General features: G+C 35.9%; 1 protein-coding gene across 8 annotated transcripts in view; it reads right to left on the minus strand.

Annotated features, from left to right (window-relative positions):
• Positions 1-990: 990 nt before the first annotated feature.
• Positions 991-14,955, minus strand: part of LOC140340396 (myosin-10-like) — a 132,080-nt gene continuing 118,115 nt past the window's right edge. For 5 of the 8 annotated variants that reach the window (XM_072425560.1, XM_072425564.1, XM_072425561.1 and 2 more), the window contains 6 exons: positions 14,604-14,727; positions 13,225-13,433; positions 12,021-12,129; positions 10,817-10,989; positions 9,474-9,497; positions 991-4,095 (listed from right to left, as the gene is read on the minus strand). In XM_072425560.1, coding sequence (XP_072281661.1) covers positions 3,966-4,095; positions 9,474-9,497; positions 10,817-10,989; positions 12,021-12,129; positions 13,225-13,433; positions 14,604-14,727 — 769 coding nt within the window. In that variant the 3' untranslated portion in view covers positions 991-3,965. The remainder of the gene's footprint in view (positions 4,096-9,473; positions 9,498-10,816; positions 10,990-12,020; positions 12,130-13,224; positions 13,434-14,603; positions 14,728-14,955) is intronic. The other 3 variants (XM_072425566.1, XM_072425565.1, XM_072425562.1) reach the window with 1 other exon arrangement.

The raw sequence follows: 14,955 nt of genomic DNA on the forward strand, positions 1-14,955 counted from the left end.
TTAATGACTTAACAGAAAGGGGTTCAATGTGAAAAGATACTGTAAGGGGACACATTTCAGTGGTCCCCAAACCGGGGAAAGACCCCACCCTCTGTGCTAGTTTCCGGCCTATTACTCTACTGAATGTAGATGCAAAACGTTAAATGTTGTTTAAAAGGTACAAGATATTGTTACCTTGTGGGTTCACCCAGATCAATCAGGTTTTGTTCCAGGGAGGGAAGCTAGGGACGATTCTTTGCCAGTTCTCTCCTTGATACATTGTTAGCAGACACAGCCAGCCCGCCCTGCTTCTATCCACTGATGCTGAGAAAGCGTTGGACCAGATGGACTGTCTGTACTTATCTATGACCTTGAGGCATATGGGCCTGTGCCCAAAGATGCTTAAGTGGATTATGTCTCTTTATTATTGCCCCACAGCTCAGGTCCAGGTGAATGGAATATTATCATGCCCTTTTCAGCTTTACAATGGTACTAGACAGGGGTGTCCATTATCTCCATAGCTTTTTTGCTATATCCTTAGAACCCTTTCTGAAAATACTGCGCTTAAACTCTAATGTTAAGGGGGTTAAAATTGGTCAAAAAGAGCATAAACTAGTAGCATATGCTGATGATATCTTGTTTATAGTCCAACAGCCTGATATTCCCCTTCCTAACTTATTAGCTGAATTTGAGGACTATGGATATTTGTCTAATTTCAAGATTAATTTATCCTAATCCGCGATCCTAAACGTAAATATTTCAGGACAAATAGTGCATAGATTAAAAGCTAATTTTCCATTTACCTGGTGTCAAAAGAAATTGACATACCTAGGTATTGATATTACGTCTTCTCTACTAAAAAATGTCTTAAATTATTTAAAGAAAACCACCAACAGAAACATAAGGCTTGATCTATTTCAAATGTTAAAACAAAGAGATGTAAAGATAGATTGAATTTCAGTACAATAAAATAAGAGAATAAAGGATACAAATGTACACCAGAACAAAAAATGTTTAGGATGATGTTTTAATAAAAGTCATATATCTTTTTTTTCAATGTATAGATTTGCCAGAAGGAGGACATCTTGACAAAAATCCATTTTTCTTGTCATTTACTGCTTGTTTTTTCTTTATAAACAAGGAAAACAAAGTCAAATGGAAGAATAAAAACAAAGATAAAAAAACACACCTGCCATCTCCATTAAACCATTTTTAAAAATAAATTTTGCAAATTCCATTGACAGAAAAATATGACTAATTTTTCCGAATTACCATGATAGTCATGCAGGAACATCTTTATACACATGATTATGTCTGAAAAAGACCTGCTTAGCAAAACATATGTGCAGTGTTTTTCCTAAAGAATATTGAAATATCATTTCCTTGCTGTGTTATGCTTTGGATATCATGCCATAAAGGTCTCAAGCACGTAATTTAAAATATTAAAAATTGCAGTGTGTGAGAATAATGTTGCATTCCACTTAGAAGCATCTGATATAAATTAGGTAAATCTCACTATGAATTTACCGGAAAGAGATACATAATTAAGGGAGCCATACCTATGAGCAAGCTACCCCTGAATAAAAAAATTCCTCATGCCCAAATAGTGGTATTTGTATTAATGTAAATCTAAAAGGGTGAATTATATTTGTTCCCCCCTGCAATAAACATTTTATTAAAATACTTTTACTGACCGCATACTGTATCTGACCAAAATCTTTGCCCTTGGTTACAGTTATCTGCAATTAGAAATCTTCTTCTCATTTGTAAAAAAAAAATAGTTTTTAATGGTCAAGCAGAAAGACAATTGACTAAATCAGAATAGCACTTGTTGGGTCATAACCTGATTCTGTCCATATTCATCCAATTATTGGCCACTGTCTCTAAAGCCTTTCTTCCTGACCACTATGCTATAGCCTATTATGTATTGACATGAGCTTTAATAGGAATAGTATATTATCTCATACTGACCGGCATGTTACAAAGACTAAAGAGCTTCCTAAGCAGGAACACTATATGGTAAATGATGGCCATATTTTCTTTTCTTATTTCTAGGAGGGTCCTACATTTTATTTGGTTTGTCATAATAAAATAAAATGAAGATAAAAATTACTAAAGTTTAATAAGGCCTCAATAATAATCATATCACCTCTTCCTTTCACATAATGTAGAAAATAATGAATGGCTGAGAAAATAAATTACTTAACTTTTAAGTTTTATGTTCACTCATAATGAAGAGAGATTTATAGAGAGCATCAAGCAGTGTAAGCTACGCTATTTCACATGATTTAGTCATTTTAAAAATGCTGTCCCAGGCATTAGATTAGAATTACAGCCATGCGACAGGTTAACACCCATATTATCCTCCTAGCTGCCACTTTCCAAGTAATGTCTACAGCCGAGTAAAACACTCTGTTCATATTAATTATATTCATATCATAGGTGGCATGGTGCTGTCAGGATAAATACATCTAGATCAGGGTTTTTCAACCTTTTTAACATGGGGGAACCATTGAAGTAACTCTCGGGTCTTCAGGGAACACTTCTATAATTATTATATCCACAACTCACAGTACATTAGTGTGATGATCAGTAGGAAGAATGCCTCCCACTTTACTGGCCACCTTTACATGAAGCCAAAATGTTCATTGGTATCTAATAAACTGACCTGCGAGACACAAATTGCTTGTTGCTCAAGGAACTCTTAGCAATCTCTGGAAGAACCCTGGAGTTCCATAAAGCCTTGGTTAAGAAACACTGATCTAGACAATTAGCCAAACAATAAACTAAATGCTTTGGCATCCAGTATTATAGAAAAAGGAATACATGCCATAACAATTTAAACACTACACAAATAAATGCCTCCTAAACTAAATGGAAATATAATCCCTCAATGAGGTGCCTATGGCTTTGTATACGATAATACAATCTGGTACATTGTTGTATTCAAGCCCCACATAACTTACGTACAACGTTATACGGCCATTTAAGAGAGTGCAAAGTTTTTATGGACTGGAACATGTTGATGTCTAGTAGTCTATGTACATTAGTTTTAGAGAATAATAATAAAGTACTAAATAATTAGAACTTCTAGTGTGCTGTGGATTAACCTTTAATAGAGTTCTTCTTCAAGAATATTCGTATTCACCACAAAGCTGTGTGACCTCAATATAAATAGTAGGCCTTCAGCCTTTTTAGAATCCATAAACCCAACGACAAACATCAATATTCTTTCACATTTCAGTAGTAGGTACATTATTCTAGAAATCCATGATACAGTTAGTTTGTAATGCACACAGAAACGTTATTTCCATTTTCTTTTTGCTCCTTAAACTAAATGTGATAGTTAGGCTTTAGGACAACATAATACAATAAGCCTACATAAAAACATAGCACATAGATATACTGTCAGTATGGGAATACAGCTCTTATAGTATTATTATTACTAATAATAATTTCAGATTGTCTGTTAGACGCTACAGCTTTTTTTCTCATACCTCGGTAAATGAAGGCGTTTATAAAATCTGGAAATTACAAGTTTACTTTTGGTTTAGTTTTGGAAAATATTTTAATCCACACAACTACAAAAAAATAGTGAAAGTGGATAGGATTAGGTTAAATTATCAATGGTGATTTGTTAAATCTGCAATGAGCACCATTAAAAAGGCCTTGATGGGTTTCTATACACATTGCCAATTGTGCGATCTCATGTCACATCATACCCAATAATTATTCTCACACTCTGCTGATATTTGAGGTCATCTCAGATAAAGTGCTTTGTGAAATTCATGGCTAAGATACGAAGACAAAGATTAAGTTCACTCATATGGAGTGTTCAGTCACTCTCAAAGTCATGTGTTGACAGTAGCAATCCCAATGGTAAGTTGAGTCATGTACTATTTCATCTGTTTCTGCTGAAGAAGGCTTGTCTGTAGGTTGAGGGGAAGAGCTGAAAGATCCACCCGCTGCTAGTTGCTTGAGGAGCGTCACTCTTGTTGAGGTTGTTGGTGATTAGTTGATGGTTCTCCGCTGGGTGCCTCTCCCTCTTCATCAGAAACACCTTCAAGATGGTACACTGTACGTATGGTACGAGTAGTAAACTGAAGCGGTGCCCTCCTGAAATAGAAACAGTGATTAAAGTAAAACTCTAGATAGGTTAAGGTCTATTTTATGCACACTGCATATATTGCAAATATTTAATCCTACAAGCTTCTTTACTTAAGACACTAAAACTTTTTTTATTTGTGAACTGATGGCATTTCTTAGTTTAGAGGTTCGTTAGTTAGCAGGCGATTAGCACAGAGCTTGTCATTTCCTACTACTTCAGCCTAAGTCAGCAAAGGGAAGACGTCTCTACCAAGATTCTATAGAGATTTGTGAGAACATTCAATGGAAAGGATTTCCACAAAGGTCAGCTAGTTAGGATCCTATGTGTGTCTATTGCCAAAAAGATAGAGGTTCACTTTCACATAACATACTGAACGGTTAATTTGAGCTTTTTCTCACTTTGTTTTATACCATTCTAAATGAAACACAAACCAATTGTTTTATTAAGAAATCCATCTTTTCTTTTAGTCACAGAGTTCACCAGCAAGTAGTAGATGACAGTTTTAAATAATTCTACAAAGGGTGGAGAACCGATTGTATAATATTATAAAAATGTTTTCTCATATTTGTTAGTCCCATCTCAGTAGGTTGGTGACACTTATCCAAACTGATAAAAGAAGTTACATGTGTGATATTTTAGATTTTATTTTTTATAAAAAATAAAATATAAATAATAATTTATATTTTTTATTTTATGTAGAGTTGTGATTGTCCCTTATATTAGGGAGATTTTTAATAGGTCATGGGGGGAGGAGAATTATGACACAGGAATTCTCGTAATGCCTAAAACATTACCCAAGGCATTGCAAATGATTGATGCTCCGATTCCTCCAACTGATTTCGACCGTTTTGCCTATTTTACCATTTTATTTATACTGTGATGTCAACTGTAGCCCATAAATTACCCTACAGTGCGGTGGTGTGTAAAAGGGACAACACAAAATCTCTGTTGTGTAGAGACCTAATAGCAGCTCTGTGCAGGAGATGGCTCTTTGACACATTAGGCCAGATTTATTAAAGCTCTCCCAGGCTGGAGAGGATACACTTTCATCAGTGAAGCTAGGAGATCCAGCAAACCAGGAATGGATCTGGTCCAGGATTTAAAACATTTGCTAGCAAATAGAAGATGACGTTGAAAAATCCATTCCAGGTCTCCTGGATCACCCAGCTTACTGATGAAAGTGTATCCTCTCTAGCATGGGAGAGCTTTAATAAATCAGGCCCTTTGTGCTTGTTCTTGTGGGTGGTGCTTTGCATAGGAACAGGGTTTCTAAATATGACCTAGTAATCACACAGGCCCATTCAGTATCAGTCCCACTGGCTGTATTTAGTGGTGCAATAGCCATACAGATGGACACTCTTACAATGTTGAGAAGTCTGGATATGTTTTTCTAAGTTTAGGGAGCTTTTTCTTGTTAATGTAAAAGAGAAGTATGTGTAATCCTCCCCCATATGGTTTACACTGCACCAATAATTTAAACTACATAAATCCAATAATGTCTTGTTTAATTGTATAACAGCTTTAAAGGACAGAGAGTAAGAGCTACTAATTTGTCTATTACACAGCTGGGCTTACAAAGAAAATCTCCTCCAGCCCGGCATACGTGCACACAACCCAAGCAAGTTCTTTAATTTGCTCACAGATTGCACTTAACATTTACTAGCAAAGTAAACATTGACAAAGATTTCAAATAGAGCCTTTAAGGAAAGAAATTTGATTTTTTCATCATTTGTTTCTTCTTTTAAATTAAATGTCATGTGTGGTTTAACTGTAATTCAGATACTTTTTGATTTCATAAAAATGAAAATGGAGTGAAACCCCAGGCGATAGAAAAATGGAAGAAGTAGAAATTCATGTAGGAAGATTAATGAGATAAAAATGAAGCCGCCAACCCATAAGCAATTTCAAAGCTCTTTTAAAGTTTGTGTAACCATTAGTATGACTGTCTATGTTCTATGACCAATTCTATCTTTTTTTCCCAAGGTTATGCCCAAACATTATCAGAGATCATTACCCCCACTGCTATGAATAATTAGTTTATTTTGCTGTCCTCACTTTCTCATTCCTCCACTACTCTTCCTCCAGACTACAGCTGTCATAGATAAACTTCCTAATATACTACAAACTACAGGCTCTGCATTGATCTTGGTTTCAGGGCTTGTTTGTGACACATTGTAGCCATGTTAGAGCATTTTATGCAAATATGTTTAAACCCCCCACAAATCTACACTGGAGCAAGGAAGAAAGAAGTAGTGGTGACCATGTAACTACAACTTTAGAGACGTTTTGTAAACTAAAAACAGATGCAGGGAGGGTAAGGGAAGAAAGTTACATGGTGGCTAAAAGGTTAGCAATCTATCCTTTGCAGCATTAGGTCCCAGATTTAATTCTTGGCCAGGGCGCTATCTGTATTTTCTCCCCGTGTTTGCATGGGTTTCCTCTCACATTCCAAAAACATGCAGTAAGGTTAATTGGCTACCCCCCAAATTGTCCTTAGACTGTATTAAAGACATAAAACTATGGAAGGGATATTGGATTGTAAACCAAGGGACAGCTAGTGATAGGACTATGGACTTTGTAAAGCTCTGCGTAATATGTTAGTGCTAAAAAAAAACAAAATAGAGTTGGCTATGCACTATTGTATGAATTCATTAGTTGGATTTTAAGTTGATCATGGACTTAAGGTAGCCACACACATACAATGAAATTAAATAATCTTGGTATAACCTTCTTTAGACTAACAGACAACGATGTAGTGAAAGAACCTTAGTATAAAATGTAAATGTAATTCTTTGGACAAGTTCCTATCTGATGCCTCTTTGAAGCACTTGGAAACTAAACTGCACCCATCTTTATAATATGATTTCCATGAAGATTCTTTGTATTTAGGTGAGTAGTAACAAAATCACAAAAGGAAATACAGATACGGAAGCCAAACCTAAGCTCACTCCTGTCCACATAGAGTCCTACATGTAATGTCCTTTCTGGTAGACATGGTGTCTGGGCATTACTGACTACATTTATCACATAATAAGGACCGGTAGTAAAACTAAAGAGTTAGCAAGAATCAAATGTTCTTCATTTTTCTTTCTATTGCTGTCTGCATTGGGGACACAAGGCACAATCAGAAATAAGTAACATATATTTCAACTTTTATATATATTTCAATATATATTTCAAATTTCTTTTACAGCTAAAACTAAAACGAAAATGTTTTGACTGGAGTTGGAATTTAATTAAACCATGGCTCATAGAATCAATGTTTAAACAAATGCATACAATAACTGGGGGACACCCTGGGTTTTATTAACACCATATGTGGATGTAAATCCTGAAGTACAAATAGTTAAGTTAAGTAAACTGTTAAGCGCGCCATGCACATCAAGAGGTGGATAGTGATAACTCAGCAGGGTTAAGCACAGGCAGCTCTGTGTGTATAGTGAGTACTACCCAGCAGGGGTCCTGCCATTCCTGCCCATAGACATACCATCTTTGAACATTAGACAGGGACTCCTTTGTGCACTGGGGGCTCACAAGCACCTGGACTGTAATAAATTTAGACATGTTTTTATTATTATTCATAGCACACATGGCTATGGAAAGACACAACTGTGTCAGACATAAGACTGGGGGAGGGAAGAAGCAAGAAGGGAGAGAGCAAAAAAAAGACATGCTGTCAAAAATCTAACAGGCAAATATAAAAAATTAAACTTAAAAAAAAAGAAAGTGCTATAAAAAGGGTATTTCCATCCATGAAAGGTTCATGTTTGACATCTGTAATGTCATCCCGTCTGATTTAAATGCCATTGAAGAATTTTGATTCACTGCAATTTAAAGTGCACGGCCATCGCTGATAATATAGTAACAATAAAAAACTTTCCAAACATAATAATAAAGAGCTAGGCTTTGATTAATGTGGACACAAAAGCAGCATACCACAATAACACCGCAAGTGTAATAATGTGTTTTGAACCTGACCACTCACAATTATGTTTTATATCAATATATGCCAATCAGCCAAACATTAAAACCAATGACAGGTGAAGTGAATCCCAATAATAATCTTGTTACAACGACACCCATCAAGGAGTGACATATATTTGACAGCAAGTGAACAGTTATGTTTTTAAGGCGATGAGGAGGCAGGAAAAAGGAATTTAAGTTACTGCCAAATGTAAGACTAAATGACTAGGTCAGAACATCCCCAACTGGAGGGTCTTGTTGGGTAATTGTGGTACTTGTCCCTGACAAACTCCCCCCAATAGGATGCTGCTTGCTATTTACTTTAACAATTGGCATGTCAGAAACCTGTTGCTGGTGTAAACAGTGACTCATAGTTGTTCAGCTTTGGTTAAGCTAGATCGAAAATTCAAGCAATACTAGTACTAGCAAAAGTGGTTCAAAGAAAGACAATGGATGAACAAGCAACAGGGTCACTGGCACATAGGGTGGAACAATAGGCGGGGGGAAATCTGATCCAACAGAAAAGCTACTGTAGCACAAGTAGATGAAAAACATAATGATGCCATGTGAGAAAGATGTTGGTGCACACAGACATCACACCATATCACATTGCCCACTTTGACCCCTGTTCACCAACGTAAAGTGCCTACAATAGGCACATGTGTGTCAAAATTGGACCATGGCACAATGAAAAAAAGTGGCCTGCCCTGATAAGTCAGCTATGCCATGGACACCTTCTGATTCCTCAAAAATTCCTTTTCTCCATGGCCCGGGTTGTTTTAGTGGCACAAGGGTGACCTACACAATATTAAGCAGCTGATTTTATTGTTTTGGCTGATCACGTAAAAATGTCTGTTAGGATGTGATGACTAAAATAAATGCCACCTTCTGTAATGCTCTTTTAGCTCATGGCACTTCAAGCAGAGTTCAGACCTTTATGTCAGTACTGACATTTCAGTGACTCACTGACTGTCATCTACACACGGTTTTAGTGAAATTAAGTTTCAAGATGACAGAAATCATTTCTGTATGATGATAGTTTTGTTGACCTTTTTAAATGATATTCACTGCTAAAAAAAACATTGTTTATGTACCAACATTTAATTCACTTGTATATTCAAAGGTAACTGTCAATGTTTATTGATGCATTTCAATATTCCAAGCTATACTGCATTGCCTAAGTTTAAAAGCAATGTTAATAAATATTTCCCAGTGCTTACCTGTCAGACACAAGTTTTGAAAGTAAAAACAGGAAAACAAACGAAAAGAGCACAGCAAAAAAGCAAATCTAAAAAGCTAGTTAGTGTGTCAGCCCCATGCAGGCAATGTGCTGCAGAGGAGTCTGGCAGGGTAGGTATATGGGGAAGTTAATGCAGCTTCTAAGCCATCTATCTCTCACACAAACTCATGCATATGGACGTACTTGCGTTGCTGTCGCTCTAACTTGCTGTTGTTACAAGAGAAAGAGAAGATGTAAGGGAAAAAAACAGCTAATTAAAGTTACAGAAATGACAAGAGCAGTGGTTGAGTTCAGTTGTCCTTCTTTGTTGCTAAACATTATAGTTCTAATATTAGGAAAACATTTTTATCATTGTGATGCTATATTCAAATTAGTAAAGTAAGTGTTGCATCCCCAGCCCTTAAAAAGTTTTCTCCAACAAAAATCACTTTTTTTTTTTTTTTTTTTTTTAAATTCCAGATATTGGTTGTTTTTTTTCTGGGTTTTCAATGCAGTCTGTGCCCTGCTTAAGCAAATTAACAATGTGGGAGATTGTTATTGCTGTCCTCATCCTATTGGAGAAACTCTCCTTACTTTCTTACCTATCGCAGTGGTCACTATGACAGAAAATACAAAACAACTGCAGCTTCCAAAGGAGTCTGGAGTGGTGAAATACATTAAAATGAGTTGGTGCCAACATGACACTACCAGAAAATAATTGTGTACTCACTCTTGGGAATTTGGGTGGTGAGTGAGAAGACTCAAGCAGAATGGTGCTTACAGAACACTGCAAATTGTAAGTTTTTCACTGATGTTTACCAATAATTGGGTAAGGGTTTTTTTCTGTGCGAGTTCTGCTTCCTTTTTTTATGTGATATAAATGGCCGACTGAGAGGTGAACACAAGAGGTGAAAGACTGAATGAGGAACATTGTGAGTTTGATTATTTAGTGACTATTGACCTTTTCTGTAAAACAGGTCACTTATATCTGGCGAGTATACTGATAGAAAGGAACAGAGGCGAGAACATTTAGTAACCTAAAACTCTGCAGCTCTAAAATAAAAAAAAAAAATGTCTTTTTTGGACAATTAGGACTGCACCATAAATGATTGGTTAGTAATTTAAAACCTATACATGTGTGGATTTTGGTTATAAAAATGTTTTTGGGTAATTTTATGATAGTAGATATATAGAGCTATATTTATTATAAATATTAGGAAGCGTTGACAGACTGGGACGCAGACTAGAGTAAAATTCCAACATGTTCTAAACTTTTATGCAACTAAAAAACAGATTTTGATGGAATTGAATTGTAAATACCAGAAAATTTGATTATCTATAGCATCAAAATAGGTGTTAGTCTCTGTTTCCCAGCATACATTAGCAAAGAGATCATTAAAATCTGATTGATGTATTCAGAAACCTTATTTAAGGAATTTTCAGTGATACAATGGCAGTTACTTTGGTGATTTAATGAGTTACCAATACATCTTACAAGAATTCAAATGGAAAAATAGTTAAAAACTATTTAAAATAGAAAAGTTTACCTAAGCCGGCTTCTGAGTGTGGTCACCTCCCGGTTCATGGACTCGGCTGATTCTGTCACATCTTCCAGTTCCCTTTGAATTCTACGACGATTGGAATTGGCTCGTGAAGCCTCTTCTTCAGCTTCCTCCAACTGGCGTTTAAGCTGTTTCATGCGGATGTGTGCTTTCTCAAGCTATGAAAGAAATGAATCATGTTCAATGGTCAGTTTTTCCAGATTTTTGAAGCTGCTTGAACATTCAATGGTCATTTCTTTGGCGAGATCTATAACCTTCAGAGCTGGCATAACTTGACTCATTATGAAAGTGGCCTCCTTGGATTTCATTATAAATCATGGAAAATAAAGCAAACAAGAACCCCTAAGCTCCTAACATACACGAAAACTATGGTAGTTTATTGTTGAAAATGCATTCCCCAGTAAAACAGAAATACAATACACTATCAAACAATTTATTCACATTCCTTTTACCGTGTAATATATTATATGGGAAGCTGCAAATGTGGTACAGTTTCAAATAGTTGGCTAGGTACAGTTTCAAATAGTTGGCTAGGTCAGAGTTTCAGTCTTGTTTTATTACTGTATCAGCTACTGTCTGAATTATATATCCTCACTTCCTGTGTTATCACAAATCAAATCACTTTTCAAAAGACCAGGTGGTGGTTTTCATTACTGTCCCTTTTGTGAATATCCTCCTAACTTACTGTGTGGTCACTGGAACTGGTGAAAGACAAAATAGACTATGAAATCTCATCAGAAGTTTTACCCCTTCTCCATATCATGTATGAAAATTAGAAGTGCACAAAAGAAAGTAAAATTCCAAATGTTCTATTCATTATTTAGGAGGACCTCTTAAAGCTAAAATTTAAACTTAAGTAGGGCATACTAAACATATTTACCACTTCTGTTAATTTAAAAGTCCTCAGTAAAGCTTCAGAATGATGATGTTGCAGCTTCTAAAGCCAAACATGCATCACACTGTTGACTACAAGCCTGCCACATATAACAGATTACAGAAGCTGCAGTGGGCATGTGTGAAGTGGGAGGAAACCACATTGCTCTGAGAGAAAACATTCAAATATAGAGAGAACATAGAAAGGCTGAGAGTGTCCTAGGTGAGATTTAAACTTGTTACCCTAGTGCTACAAGGCCACCATGTCACCCTAACAGTTTATTATGATAAAATGAAATTAAAATGATAGGCATACCTGATCTTTAAACTGGTCAGCATTTCTTCTCTCGTCCTCCACTTGTAGAAGCACCTCCTTTAGTCTCTTCTCCGCACGTCGCACCAGTTTGTTTGCCAAGACACGCTCCCTAGTAAGAAGAATAGTTCAAATGAAACTTGTAATCACATTCCAAAAGCAAGGGCTCCTCATGCAATCCCTTGACTGTGAGATTTTCCAACCATGAAAATGTCTCAAACAATACAAAAATGTTGGGTATATCAGACTTTCATTGAGTGTCTTACTGATCACAGAGCCCTAAAAAGGGTAGGCGAGATGGAGAGCAGAACTAAAAGTATGGTAGGTGTGGGAGCCTAGATCAAAGTTTACTGTCACAGTTTATTATTACTATTCTTTAATTTGTCAAAATGGAAATGTCAGACATGTTACTTACTGACTCATTTCTGTGCTGTCCACTGTCCTTTCACACATTTGTGTTGCATAGCGCAACTGTTGCTGCAAAGTACTGTATTGCAGTATAAATGCATTGCTTTGTCATTTATTCTGAATGGTACTAAGGCAATGGACCTTTGTTGCAATGCACAGTAACGTACTAGTTTGATTTATGGTGTGCTGTATTGGTAAAAGGATCTGGATTTGAGTACACTAGAGTGTGCAATGTTTGTATAGTAACACTTCACCAATATTCTGGTGGATTTATTATTTTCCACTTTGTCACTAACTTGGTAAGCAAATCAGGTGTTCTGACTACACTGGCTGCAAGTTTTTCTTGGTAAGAGACTTAGAAGGCATATTAGACAATAGATGTGCATGACAGCTAGCATTATATTTAAATCAGGACATTAAAGACAGCCTATGCAGATTTCTTGGCAGTTTTTTTTTGTGAAGTGAAAGAAGAAATGGGTGAGTAAATTAATGTATTTTACATTTGTGGCCTTTATGTCACATATGGCTGAAGTTCAGCTTATTTTAATTTAGCCTGAAAAATCAAAATAATGATCACCATATTGGTTTCTATACTGTAATATTACTGTGAACAGTCAGAGATACAGCAGTTTAGTGCAGCCAGGATAATGGATGAATTTGATGGGTTACAATGGGCTACATCACTTGCTATTACATTCTTATTTATGCTAATAAAAAACAATTGAATGAGGACTCGGAGTCAGTAGCTGCAGTTCAGAATTTCTTGATTTTACACTTTTTAAACATTGTCCACACTCACTTTGATTCCTGTTCCATTTGCTCTTCCAACTGAGCAATCTTGGCCTCCAGGGAAGCAATCGCAATCTTGTATTTTGACCTTACGGTGGAATCCATCTCATTTAATTTCACTTTAAGCTCCTTGTTCTGTCTTTCCAGTTGCTGCCTGGCATTTTCAGACTTCTGGGAGAAGCTTCTTTCTGCAGCCAGTTCTGTAGTCATTGTCTCCACCTGTTGGAAACATCAGTTAAGTGTTATTAACACTGTGAAATGTCTACAAACGCCCTCCGTCGTGTGATTAAACAACACAACAACCTAAAAAATAAAAAAAAACCTTAGCCTTTAACAGAATGTGTTGTGCAACGCTGAACAAGAGATAAGCTGCTCTTCATTTTTTAAACTTAGTACTATGGGAATACGTTTTTGGTACATTAAAAGCTGGTTTTGTAAAACGGTTAAATCAATATGTGACGAATTAGGTAAAGTTAAAAAAAACATTATTTTAAAATAATAGGCGGTGTAAAATCACCTCTGCACCCTAGCACTTAGAGCCTATTTACACTGCTGTAATGACCACCATGGAACAAAAAATAATAAAAGTATTTAAACATTTTACTAGTGTTTTACAGAGAAAATAGCTGGCTATCTGCTAAGTCCTGGTGCTTCAGTCATTCATTTATTTAGGACATATATCTCCCTGCCGATCTTTCTTGCAAAGATAAATTATTAGTAAGCCTAATATAGCAGATTTTTTCATTTTTAATATTTTATCTTTTTTTATTTTGAGATGCATGTTTAAGATACATAGACACCAATTATAATACATGAAAGTTACAAATGATACAAATAGGTTACCAAAATGAGTTAAACAAAGTAACACAAGAAAAACAAAACACAAAGAATATTTCAACAAATGTATTGTTACTTGTGTCATGTATGCTGCTATATCTGTATTGTGTTACAACAAGATGTCCAAAGGGATCTAGTAATTAGTTGGACAAAGACTTTTCATATATGTTTGTCTTTTTTTACAAGAGCCATGAAGGCCAAAAAATTAAAAATAAATGTTGTTCAGATTGAAATATGTGTTGTTTTTCTTTCCATAGGTTTCAAATATATTACTTTCTTTCTCTCTAGCTGGAAGCCTTGTGTTGGTTCCGGTGTTTTATTGTTATGAGAAACTATGAGTTGCATTTCTTATTAATTTTCATATTTTCAGTATCCACGTTAAGTCATATCTTATCCCTTGTCTATCCTAGCTTCAATCCACTACAGCAATAACATTCCAGATTATGTGCTTCCAGCAAGTATGAAATGCCCAGAGGAAATAACAGTTGTAGCTACTGTGTACAGTGCTTCTGGTTCATATGGTATCTGTTTACATACAGTAATATAATTTACCTGCAAGGTGTATTTCCTATATCTGTCATTAAGCAGCTCCATGTTACTCTGTTCCTCGTCAAGCTCCTCCTCCAGCTGAGCAATTCTGGCCTCCAGGGCACGCTTTTCATCCAGGAGTGCGGACCTACGGTAATAAAATGATACAATGATAAACTAATGAAAAGAATGTCACAATTACTTGACCATCAATCTGCTAATATTTTAAGTGAAATCTTTCTATTTGTATCACATATCTAATTTTAACCCCAGGACCATCATCGCTGGCTCTCTATGAAATAAAATCATAACACTGCTGTGGTGCAAAGTGCTATGCACAATTTTACTGGAAAACTTACAGAATCTCAACTTAGTA

The sequence above is a fragment of the Pyxicephalus adspersus genome, chromosome 11, assembly GCF_032062135.1.
Source record: "Pyxicephalus adspersus chromosome 11, UCB_Pads_2.0, whole genome shotgun sequence".
NCBI classification, from domain to species: domain Eukaryota; kingdom Metazoa; phylum Chordata; class Amphibia; order Anura; family Pyxicephalidae; genus Pyxicephalus; species Pyxicephalus adspersus.